General features: G+C 40.3%; 1 protein-coding gene across 1 annotated transcript; it reads right to left on the bottom strand.

Annotated features, from left to right (window-relative positions):
- Positions 1-613: 613 nt before the first annotated feature.
- On the bottom strand, positions 614-5,377 carry lum (lumican). Its single transcript, XM_041963865.1, has 3 exons — positions 4,773-5,377; positions 2,856-3,734; positions 614-2,361 (listed from the first exon to the last, which is right to left on the bottom strand). Exons 2-3 carry the CDS (start codon positions 3,727-3,729, stop codon positions 2,207-2,209), a joined length of 1,029 nt encoding a protein of 342 aa, XP_041819799.1. The 5' UTR covers positions 3,730-3,734; positions 4,773-5,377; the 3' UTR covers positions 614-2,206.
- Positions 5,378-12,470: the final 7,093 nt, after the last annotated feature.

Genomic DNA, 12,470 nt, shown 5'->3' with positions numbered 1-12,470 from the left:
TGGAGAATACTAGATACAAATTAAGACCACAATGTATGGCTCCTTGAAAACAGCTGGGCCACGAATGTAAACAGTATATGTGAAACACACCAACAGGTGTTGGAGAATAAATAAACGGATCTTCCATACCTCATAAAACTCAGCTTTTTTTCCTTTTGTGATCATTATGACTTCATCCTGAAGAGTTAGGCCAGCAACAAAAGCCATCACAGTCTAAAGAGCAAGTAGCAATCTGCAACTAATCATGCACCATCGTAATGAGGTGAAACACATCTTTAACTGCTTCAAATACTGTATTCTCTCTGTGGACAAGACTGACTGCAGACTGTGCGGCCTTTTGTTTGTTGGCTCCTTTAATTTGGCTTCAGCTTGTTCCTAAAACTCTATTCCAAAAATTCTAATGTTTTGAACCATTATAGAGCGATAATATTCTCAGTATTCTTGGACTGGGTACAATAAGTTGACTGTGTAGTCAGTGACATTGATGCAAAGATTTGTACAGAATACCCAAAGTCGGTTACTTCATTCACAGCATACCTTAGAATAAAGTACCGCTTTAAAATAAAGCACATAAATAGTTTATATTGTGTAAGTAGTGGTTTTATTACACCAATCAAGCAAAAAAAAAAAGTCTTTATTAGGGGCTAATTACAGATTTACAAAAAATTAATGTAGCATTTAATGAATCATAAACTATTAGCTAAATATAATGGATAAGGGATGCCTGGCTACTGTGGCTATATGCAACTTGCATTTCTGCTCAGTCAAATGAGGTGACTTTATTAATTGGTTTTTCAGTACATGCTAGAAGTTAATTAGAGCAGGATTAAAAAGTGATATCATACAAATATGTTGGAAATATAGTTTATTCAACTGTGTTTGGTTTCCTTACAGTAATTCCAAGTTCAAATCCAGTTACTGAGTCAAAGGCCAGAAAACAAATCAATGAAATGAAAAATTACCGAAACAGCATTATTCTAATAGCATAACTTCAGTCAACGTGACACTGCTGCCAAGTTGACTTTGTAATGGTAAGAAGCATTTATCAGACATGGCAAACAACAACGTAACAATGAAAGCACCTTAACTGCAAAAGCTGTAGTTTATTATCAAAGAATGGTACCATTGGTTGCATGCAAGTAATGCAAATGTTGTATACAAATCAGCAATGCGCATGACAGTAGACAGCTAGGAATTAGCTAAAGTAAAGAAACAACGTGACTTGTGATTTCAAGAAAACATCATACTGTAATCTCAAGGTTTAACTGAGCAAAGTTGTTTCAAAGATAATAACCACTGTCTTTTAATCATGTGTCATTTATTGTACCTTTCAACCCCAAGTACTTCATAAACAGAAATTTTACTTAACAGTTCCAAGACGTCAATGAGTGGGACTTGGCACCATTTGAATTTGAAGAAGGCATTCAATGGCAAACATGAGTAAATAGCACTGGTATTTTCATTAAAGCCACTTTGATTTGTTCAAGATGTGGAAAATGTGACTGCTATGTAACTGCTATTTTACATTTGTTCATCATTTCTCACATTAGGCAGTCCTTATTTGCTGGTCCTTTGCACAGCAATGGATTAATTACTGTACCCACATTATATTATACATGCTAAACACTGGAACACACAAAACGGACAACAACATAACACTAGCATTGAATTGAGACATTGGAGCCATTGTTTACTCCAGTGTGTCTGTATTCATTATAATCAAATGTTTGGAATGTTTAAAGTGTGTGTTTTACCATGAATTCTTTTCTATTTAAAGAACTTTTGGCTATTTATGTTTCATATATATATTTTTTTTATTTTTTTACTTACATTTTTTTTGCCTTCATACTTATTTCAACAGTGAGAATATTTATTCATATCTAGAGCCAAATATTTGAAACACTTGTTTGATTCTTGTTGAATTTAACAATCTGATTGAATGTGTTGCAAAAACGCTGGCAAAATTCTTGATAGCTTGTCTTTCCATTGATTGTATCTCAGATTTGCTCAGCTCTTGATTTACTCAAAATATATATTTAATGTACGTAAGATCCCATTAAAATATCCCAGATGTGCATACTACTTATGTGCAAAGACATGTGAGTACTTTGAAAGAAGGGATACTATGACATTTAAATCCAGAAGGCTTTGGGCTGAGCTGCAGATAAGGGGGTCATGGAAAGGTCATGGATTTTGGGGGGGGTCCTTATTCAAACATGATATCTGAAGCAAGGCGCAGGCAGTTGACATAGTCAGGGGGCATGCTGCTATGTGTGACATTGTTGGCGTCCAGACGCAGATGCTTCAGGCGGGAAAAGTTGACGGGTGAAGTGAACTTGCAGAAACTTGCCAGTTCAAACTCTGCAGAAAATCAAAAACAGAAAGACCGTTATAGAAGTTGGTAGAAAAACAAAATGCACAAAAGTTATTACATGCATTACATTTCAACACCCTCATACTCGGGGGTCAAAGGTATCCTGTTTGTTTTCAGTGTGCATGTGTTCTGTGGGTTCATGCTATTCTGCTGACTGACAGTGGGTGGCGATAACACTCGAAGAAGCATGGCAATGCAGAGGTAGCGAAGAAGACTGCATGGATGTAAACAATGCGTGGTTTGAAGTATTCAAAAAGTAGGCTTTGCAAATGTTTCATGGAAAGAAAGAAAAATTTTGTTTGACTGAAAGGATACGCGCAGTGGGCTTAGGCTAAATGTAAACACAATTTTTAGACCACAGGCCACCTTAAATAAATCTGTCAAATAAGACATTCAGGATAAAACAATGAGAAGAGTTTTAAATTGACATTTTAAAAGAAAGTATCATATAATTTGAATAAGATTGCCAGTTGCTACTCACTATTGATCTCGTTGGCCTGGAGGTAGAGCTGTTCCAGCTGCTCGTTGATCTCAGGGATGGACTGCAGTTTGTTGAAAGACAGGTCCAGCTCCACCAGTGATGATGCATTGAACACTCCAGCGGGGAGTCCAGAGTCCACCAGCTTGTTGTGGGAGATCCTCAGGTACTGCAGCGAGGGCAGCTTGTTCAGGTATCCTGCTCCGACACCGTCAATGTCGTTGTAGTCAGCATAGAGGATCTCCAGCGAACTGGGGACTCCGGCTGGCAGCTTCTTCAGCTTGTTGTGGCTCACATCCAGGGACAGCAGCTTCTTGGGCCCTTTGAATGCCCCCGAGATGGCATCGGAGGTCAGCTGATTGTGCTGAAGGTTGACGGAGGTCAAATTCTCCTTGTCAGTCAAGAGCCCAGAGGGGAACTTGGACAGCTTGTTGTGCATCATCTTCAGCTCATCAAGGGACTTTGAGGGAGGGATGACTGGCTCTGTCAGGTTGTTGTAGCTGAAGAACAGCTTCTCAAGGCCTGTGAGTTTGTCGATTGTGCCCTTTGCTATCTTAGCATTGGTAATCTGGTTGTTGTCAAGTACCAGCCAGCGAAGTCCTTCAGTAACATTATCAAACACACCTGCCTTGATCTCCTCTATCTGGTTATTCTGCAGGTACAGGTACTTGATCCCTGTTGGGACTATGGGAACAAACTTGAGCTTGCGGCTGTCACAATACATGGCACTGGGGAAGTTGATTGGGCACTCGCATTCTTGATTACAGTTGGGCCCTGAGGGTCCTAGCATGGAGACAGGCTGGTAGTCGTAGTCATAATACTGGCACAGGGCCACACTGATCAATACGGCCAACAGGGGTAGGCGGAGAGGAAGCATGGCTTCTGAGGATCCAACAGAGAGAAGGAAAGAGGAGGCATGGAATAAGAGAAAGATTAGAGGGATCAAGAACAACAAAATTTGTGAGACATAAATTAATTTGTTTGGTAAGCTTGTGAGAATGAGTGTCAAAATGGGCATTTCGAAAATTTTATCAGGGATTTACTGATAAAGAAAATCAAAAGACAAAAGAGCTACAAAACAAAACAATTATGCTAAAAAGATGTCAATCTAGCCCCCTCTGCATACACCATACCACCACACCCACTCCCAAGAGTATTATATAATCGGTCAAGAGTTCACGTAAACTGACTGGAGACCAGTGAGTCCTACACTCCTTGATTCAATTATCTGTGTCGAGCCACATCATTACAGCTGCAGCTTGGACCAAACTGCACTGCTCCCAGCACCACTTCATCTATCAACTGTGATAGATGGGATACATTTCTGCATACACCAGCTATGGGAGCAGTAATGCAACACAGATGGTCCAAGAGCACACAATAGATGTGCATACATAAGCGTCACATCAATCTTCAACATATGTTTTATGTGTTAAACACTCAAAAAGGCATGTTTGTAGGCATAACACAAAGAACAAGGAGCTAAAAGCAGATATATAACTAGTTTGGGATCATGTGCAAAATCATGTGCATTGCAGAACATGCAAAACCAGAATGATTAATTCCAAAAACATGAAAAATATAGACAGAAACTGGATCCAAGTGCAAGAGATTGCTTTCAAAAGTCTAAAGTTACGAAATCTATGAAAACAGTCCTAAAAGAGCACTGTAGATCCATATAAACATGAAAGATCTAGGCTAGTACACTGTTGCTGGTTTTCCTAAAACAATGAGCAAATCATCAGACTTCTACCCCTTATTCTTTGCTCCATGCACTCGTATTTTTGCCTTCTGTGCTGCAGCACTAGCCACTGCCCAAAAGCCTTGCAGTGACAGCTGATAATCCCATCCGGAAAACAGAAATAAAGAGGAATAATCAAACAGGAAATCACAAATCCATGCTTCCATGTGCGAGCTTACCTGTGGTTCTCTCTCTTCGTGAGCGTGGGGTGAAGGGCCAGTAGGTAAGAACAGTGTGCTGTTCAAAAACTGGAAGTCTCAGGAGAAAAACACAGAGGGAAAGAAGGAGAGAGGGGGAGGAGAGAGAGAGAGAGGGGTAGATGGAGAAACAGTAAGGGAAAAAAGGAAGGAGGAGGAGGGGGGAGGCTTCTCCAGCGAGCTGGAGTCAGGTCGTCATTTAAATTGAAGGTGTCATCAGAATGTCTGGAGGAGCATCATCCAAAAACTGCTGTTCACTAACAAAGAGCAGGTGCAGCAAGGAGCAGGAATATTTCACCGCAAAAAAAGCTAAACCAAATGTCTGCTGTTAGTATTCCCTCCACCCTTTCTACCGTTTGTCACCTCTACAAACCACCACAGTGCATTCTGGTGACTGTCCTCCAAACAACAGCAAAGGGTGCGCAAGCAAAAACTCAAGCTGGAGTGGGGTCGGCTGTTTGTGGAAAAATCAAAAGAGTCGGAGAAGTGAAGTGTGGAAAAATGTGAAAACGATCTCTGGCAGCCATTGAACCCAGACGCTGGTTATGAAGTCGAATAAATTCAGCTGTACCTCTCGAGCTGTGAATAAGCCGTTGGAAAATCTGACAAAAAGGTTATGAGACGGCCAGAGAAGACTTGCATAACACTTGACGCAAACATTTCTTCTGCTCTGTTTTGGACCGAAGGCATGGCACTGTAACTGCAGGTTAAAGCAGACCCAATTGATCCCATATGTCTGTGAATTATTCTACTTTTCATTTTTGTACCCCCACATTTTTCCTCTCCAAAAGCCCCGCAGTTACCCTCTGTGTTATATACTCCACTCTACAACCAGAGAGACACATGAACAAAAAGGACCAGGGTGGTGTTCCACTATGTTATTTGCAGGAAAGGGGGCTGGGGGAGATAAATGGCCAAATGTTTCCCCCATTTGCTGGTGGACGTCCATCACAGCATGCTGGGAATTGACGCCTGGCTTTAATTGGTCGCAGTTCGGTCTGTTACTCTGCTCACATTCTTAGAGGCCGTCTTGGACGCATTTCACGGGTGTGGAAATTCTCCACACCTCACATTCTAACGCGAGATATCTGATTTCCCGAGATATGTAAGAAAAAAAAATGTATGTGCTTATTGTGCACATTTTTCTTTTCCTCCCACACCAGATAATCAGTTGAACAAAATCTTTTCAGAATGATGTTCTTGTTGCATCTGTAGGCTCATTCGACCCACTAAATCTTTTATTAACTTATGCATTTGTAAGATAACACCACCAATCTTATAGATACATATAGATAGATTCAACAACATATGACTCACTGGATTTTTTGCTCTTTTCCCTGTAACTTCTTTCGCAATGTGGTGCAATCAACTAACACAGCACTGCAGGAAATTTGTGAATCATTTTCAACAAAGTGGAAGACGAACGGGGGGTTAGACTTGTGTTGATTGGCCCAGAGGATGCTGCTGTAAAAACAGCGTTCAGCAGGCTCCCCATGCATCTCCAAAATCTGCTGAATCAGAAATGCTAGGATTGATTGCACAAACTGGGAGGCTGAAAAAGAATGGAAAGTTCCTTTAATGTCGAAAACAAGCTGTTTGTCATTTAAGTACACAAAGCATCTCAAAGCCTCCATAATGAGAAGGCATGTGGTAGTTTCCAACAGCCAGTCACCTAAGCAAACTTACAGCATCTCAGATTTTTGTTATGAGAAGGCAAGAACTGTCCTACAACTATTTCCTCTCTCTGAAGCAATCAATGAAGCCTCTTTTTTCTTTTTTCTCTGTTTGTGTTTCTCTTTCTCTGAGTCATTTCTCTCGAGAACTTTGTTTCTGAAGAATAGATGAGAGACAGCTCCCTTTTTTGCTCGCTCGTACGTCACTACTGACATACAGTGATAGATGACTTGATGGCCCCAAAGGCCATGGGAGCAAGGTGTTCGCATTGTTGGCTCAGTAGTTTAGAACCCCCTTAAAAGTAACTTAGCACATGCACTCAACCAACTCAGAAACAATGAAGGTGTTAAACATGTAGCACAAACCTTTAGAATCTCAGAAAACCTCACACTCAAGTCACGTTTTCTCATGAATACCATTTTCTTTTATTGTTTTCTGGCTTCATTTAAACGAAACCAAACCAAACATAGTGATATTGGGTTTATTTTGACCTGCATGCATCAATCACCGTCCTCAAAGTCTTACAGTGGTAATCCTGGAGTACCATGGCCCTGCTGATTATTGGTTCTAGTTAGCCACAGGCACAATCTGTGACCAGAACGTAAACAGAAGAGTAAATTCTAAACCCTGAGCTGAAACTTGTTTATGGCTGATTGTCAGCGTATTGAACATGTGTCAAACATTACTTGAACTCCACTATAAAGTCTCCTGATTCTGTCTAAGTTGTTTTTTTAAATGAGCAGCATACAAACACGTGCATAAATCATCCATTCTTAATGATACGGCTCTGCAGTGTATTAATTCCACTGAGAATCAGCACCCCATTCGGCAGCTTTCAGCTCACTCATTTCAAATCGCTGGTCTCCATCAACTGAAGTAAGTGTGTTTGAACAGCTAGAACAAACAGTAGAGTTCAAGTCTTCTATTATTTTCAGCCTGCAGTGAATTTAGTCTAGCTGTAGAGATACCCTGTATTTACTGTCTTTACACAAACACCTGGTGATTAAACAGTGATGTAACATTTCCTGGTTGTCTGATGAGGACTGTCTGAACTCTCCATTAAACAGCTGACTGGTGCACAGTGGACTGTTGGACACTGCGGGCTGCAAATGAAGCATTTTAGTTGAATTCATGTCTCCAAATTTAACAAAACAAGGCTCCACGTCTGATTCCAGCCCTTGATATACACACCTATACAGGAATATTCTACCTGCCCAGTGCAAAATAGTAGAGGGACAAGTTGAATGTGTGGCCAGTCTTTCATTACAGTTAATGAGCAACACCTGGTGCAGCATATGTTCAAACAGCACAGGTGACTCGTTAAGGCTCCTTTTGAGCAATTCTTTCTCTCTTTTCTTGAGGTTGGAAGGCCCAGATCTCTGTGCACTGCAGTCTGTATAGCCAGGTGACCTGGGGAGAGATCTGTGACACACAGTATCACCAAATGCATCCTAACACATGGGAGTTAGCGGCTAACTTGCTTACTGTTCACCCTAGATTTTGCCCCGACCAACCAGAGTTATTACTGCAGTTGCTCCAGCTACTTAGGCAAGTGATTGCAAAATTGTGCTCACAAATTGCTCATTTAAACTTGCACTAGCAGATTATTTGGCCACCTGGGAACACTGCAACAAGATGTAAACACGAGACTGACGTTATCGCCTTGTAAAGTTGTTGTGGTGAACAGTTGCCAGTTTTCACAATCATCAGTTGCAGGCTGACACTAGCATTCATTTGGAGTTGAGTTTCTGGCCACCTGGCAAAAATTAACTCTTATTGAACTTGTTAGCTGCTAAGTGCTGCACAGTGTTCACCAGCCAGTGGCTAACTTTGTCTGCTGTTTCTTGTTCTTGCTAATGAAGCTGTTTAGCACTGTTGGAAGCAGTTGATGAGAAGAGCGAGACTGAATATAGGCAGTAAGCTGTGGGCCATAAATCCAAAACTACCATTGAGCTGCACAAAATGCACCATAGAGCCGATGGGAACAGCAGAGTTAGGTGATAATTCTCTGAGGGTTCATCACTATGAACAGCACCTTTCATGTTAATCATTTAATCATCAAACTGTTGATCACAGGAGACACTATGTGTACAACCATCTGTCCTAATATATTTCAAAATGGGATGAATTGATAAAGCCCTCACATACGGAATAAAAACAGCTTTCCATTGGTCCAGACACAGTTCAGGTTTGTGCTCTTCATCAGGAAACTACCCACAATATTTATTTCCTTGAGGTTGGAGTGATTTTACCTCTGTTACTGGCAGTGTTTTTGTGTGAACTCAGACTTAAGTTGTTCCAGACTGGAGGCTGGAAAACAGACATTTTGTCATTGTGCTTAGTCACTGCACTCCTCTTGAATGTGTTGATGTCTGCCTTATGCTCTCATATCCTTTCCATTGGGCCAGATGGCAGACATTGGCTTTCAACGCTGTTTTCGTAATACTTTGTTTGTACTGAAGTGTAACTTGTTTAACTTCCCTGTCATGCCAAGTAATGCATTATATTAGAACATAAATTTGTGGATAGTACACAGTTGTCTTGGGATTTCTTCAGTGATGTTTTTTTTACACGTTACATGTAGAACGGACAGGAAACATACATATTTTGGAACAACAAACACATAAACCTGTTTCCCATATATTTCCCTTGAGTGGCTGACCCAGATACATTTAAAATGCAGTTTGCAGCCTGTCCATCATTCTTTCTTTTTTACTTTGGTGTGTTTACTGGTTGCAAGTACTTGTTGCATTGATATGTGAAACAAGGTCTGCACTTCCCAAAGCAAGATTGCAATGTTACTGACATGATTTGTACAGAACAATAATAAGAAGGGGTGCCCCAGGGGCCTAGAGTTTAGATACTGACCATGGAATTGCACACTGTCAGTATAGTAGAGTTTCAAATCCATGGAGAGCTTCTCCATGGTCATGACCTGCAGAGTGTTTTTCTTTCACAATGCTAAGGCCAACGTCTGTGTTCTTTAAAGGATTGTCGCATATTTCCTGAGCATTGATTTGAAATGGATTCAAACTAAATTTGGGATACTGGACAAAACTGACTGAGAGCTGTTCATACTTGTGTACTTTTTATAGATGCAATGAAAGTGGCAGGATATGCATATTTTTTGCCTCAAGAGGTTAACTTTAGACAAAACCCTGAGATAAAAGAAAAGGAGTTCTGAACAAACAGTTCTCATTGTGCCCTTCATCTGCAAATTGCTCAGAATGTTTGTTTCTTTGAGGGTTGGTTGGTTGCCGTTAACTGTGTTCCTGGCAGTGTTTTTGTGAACCAGAGCTGTTCCAAACTGATCTCATTATGCAGGCTGGGAAACACACATTCTGACATTTTGCTTCCTCCCTTCAAATGTGTTCTCAGTGGCTTTTAACAATGTTTTTCTCACAATTTATTTGCCCTATTACAGTAATTTTGTTGAGGGCCGTGTAATAGTGCCAAGTGATGGACGACATCCTTGAACAAAAAAGTCAGAGGTCTGGGCTTCTGAACTGTTCTAAACCCACTCATGTTTCAAATCGGATTATTTTCTCTGCACAGATAAAGAATTATGTTCAAAACAAAGCAATTTTGTTAAAGACCTACGCTAGAATATGTGTTTGTCTTTTTACTCTTATGTTAACATGTGGTGTCGATCTGTGCATGGTCTACAATATAAGGAAACTGTTGTTTCTAAAAATTGCAGCGTGCATACAAATCTTTGGGCTTCTGTTGAAAAACAATAAACGGTTGTCAGTAGTTACATAACAAGAAGACTGTTAAGGAATCCTACCATTAGGAAGTGGAAATTCCTTATCAATTAATTGTAATCAAAGGCAAGCAAAAGTCAGATAACCAGAACTGTAAATTTAACTGAGATAGTTGTTGTGTTAGCTGAACCCCTACCCCGAGCAACAGTTAGCAACCAATCTTATCTTAGGAACCATAGCTAGGCGTGGTCGGTGTGTTGGATTTCTCTGCACGCTGAAGTGGTGTGCATGGACTGCAGTTGATATTTTGGACATTTAAAAGATCATAATAAAACAAAACCAAAAATATAAAAGTGTAGGCCTAAAATACAGATTAAATTGTGTTTTTTGTCTGCTAGCATGTCTGGCTAACTAGCTTACTAGCTAACTAACTATCTTAATTTTTACAGTTTTTAAAATTTATGTTTTTTTTTTTTGCAGTTACAAGGTTATGTTTACAACAATAACAACAAAAAGCCCTGGTCACGACCACTGCACAGCGTAGTATTTCCCAAACCTTTGGAAGTTCATCAGAGTTTAGGCTAATGTTAGCAGCCATGCTCTTTACAGTTAGTAATCACCTGCGATTGCTAATCACATCGGTTAGTTCTCATCCTGAAACCCATTTTTCCTGTAATATTTAACGTAAAAATTTTGAGTTTAAACAAGTTAGCTGTCAGCTAGCCTAACTGGCTGTCAGCTGGAGAGCATGTTGACATTTTGCTCAGGACTTGCATTTTTAGCCTCAGTGTTTTAGCATGGTATCTCCATGTAGACATTAAGGGTGTATTTAAAACCCCTTTTATAGAGTTATTTTTTCATAACATGTCAGCTGCTTAGATAAAGTCAGACAGACACAGCATTTGCAACATACTCACGGAGCCAACGTAAAATACTAGCTAGCCACCACCAGCTAGCTGGATGAAAGCTGCCAATGACAGGCGCTATTTCAACCTGCAAAACGGATGGTCACTGGGAAGAAACAAGCTTTTGTCATCCTCTGTCCTTGTCAGTTACCTACAGTACTTTCTGTAATACATATGGTGTTAGATTAGTGACATTTTCACGTAGCCCACACTGACCCGACACAGTATTTATGTTGGGCCCTATACTGTATCTCATTACGGCATGCACGTTCATACATTCAGTTGTAGATGGACCATTATCTTTTCTGCATTAGAAGAGATTCTTTTAACTATACATGCTCATGGTTTTAATTTTAAATAAAAAAAGATTTGACTTTTTTCAAATGAAAAACATCTGCCTCTCTTCAACCCTTCAAGATTTACACATATATAAATCTATATATCATGCATGTCATAGATTAAACATAAAAGATAAAAAAAAAAAATCTTCCTCGTAAACCCCTCAAACAGACACATACACATAAATAAGAGCACACGAGCGAAGGAAAAAACTTTACAACCAAGACACATGCACATGCTCTGACAGAGGTAGTACACAGATGGAGATCCAAGCAAGCATATTAGCAAACAGGGATATTCTTGGACTTCTTGGCACAGGCACAGAGAGGCTTCTAATAAAATCTCAGACAGCACCCAGACACCACCTTCTGTTCCTACCATGTGGCCATGTGGTAAGCACTGTACTTAAAACAGAGACTCATCCCAACGCAGGCCAAGTGTTTCTCTCACCTTGTCCCTCATGGGCTCACATGTGCAGTGGACTGGCACTAAAATGAGACGAGAAGATCTGCTTACCACAACACACCTCCGTTCCTCTATGCTCAAATCGCCGACCTGTATCACACAAACAACCTTTTCTCACAATCCCTTTAAGGAATTAAGGGATATACTGTAAACTACACCAGCTAAAGTATATTGTTTTCATATAAAAAGTCTCTAACACATCGCTGTTGTGTTGATTGGGAGATTTGAGTGAGGAATTTAGTATCATATTGCAGGTACAGTTGTCAGACAGGTATAAACCCAGGTGTTAGTGTGTAGGCTGCGTTTGATTAAGTTTGGATTTGCAGATTGAGCTAACCATCTGCGTAAACCTTTGACATCTGCTTTTCAGCAGGATCTCGCCGGTCTTTGCCTTCGACATGGTGAAGCAGCTCAAGTTACTTTAGTTGCATAAGCATCACAAGGCAGGCACTGCACCTACACACACACACTCACACACACAGTCACATGTGCGTAAGAAAACACACTAAGCTATGAGTTCATATGTAAATATGCTCCTCATTATGCCGCTGGAAACATATGTGCGGCCCACTGATTGTGAAGTATTTCTTATC

The sequence above is a fragment of the Chelmon rostratus genome, chromosome 22 (genome assembly GCF_017976325.1).
Source record: "Chelmon rostratus isolate fCheRos1 chromosome 22, fCheRos1.pri, whole genome shotgun sequence".
NCBI lineage: Eukaryota > Metazoa > Chordata > Actinopteri > Chaetodontiformes > Chaetodontidae > Chelmon > Chelmon rostratus.
This window is presented reverse-complemented; position numbering and strand designations above follow the sequence as displayed.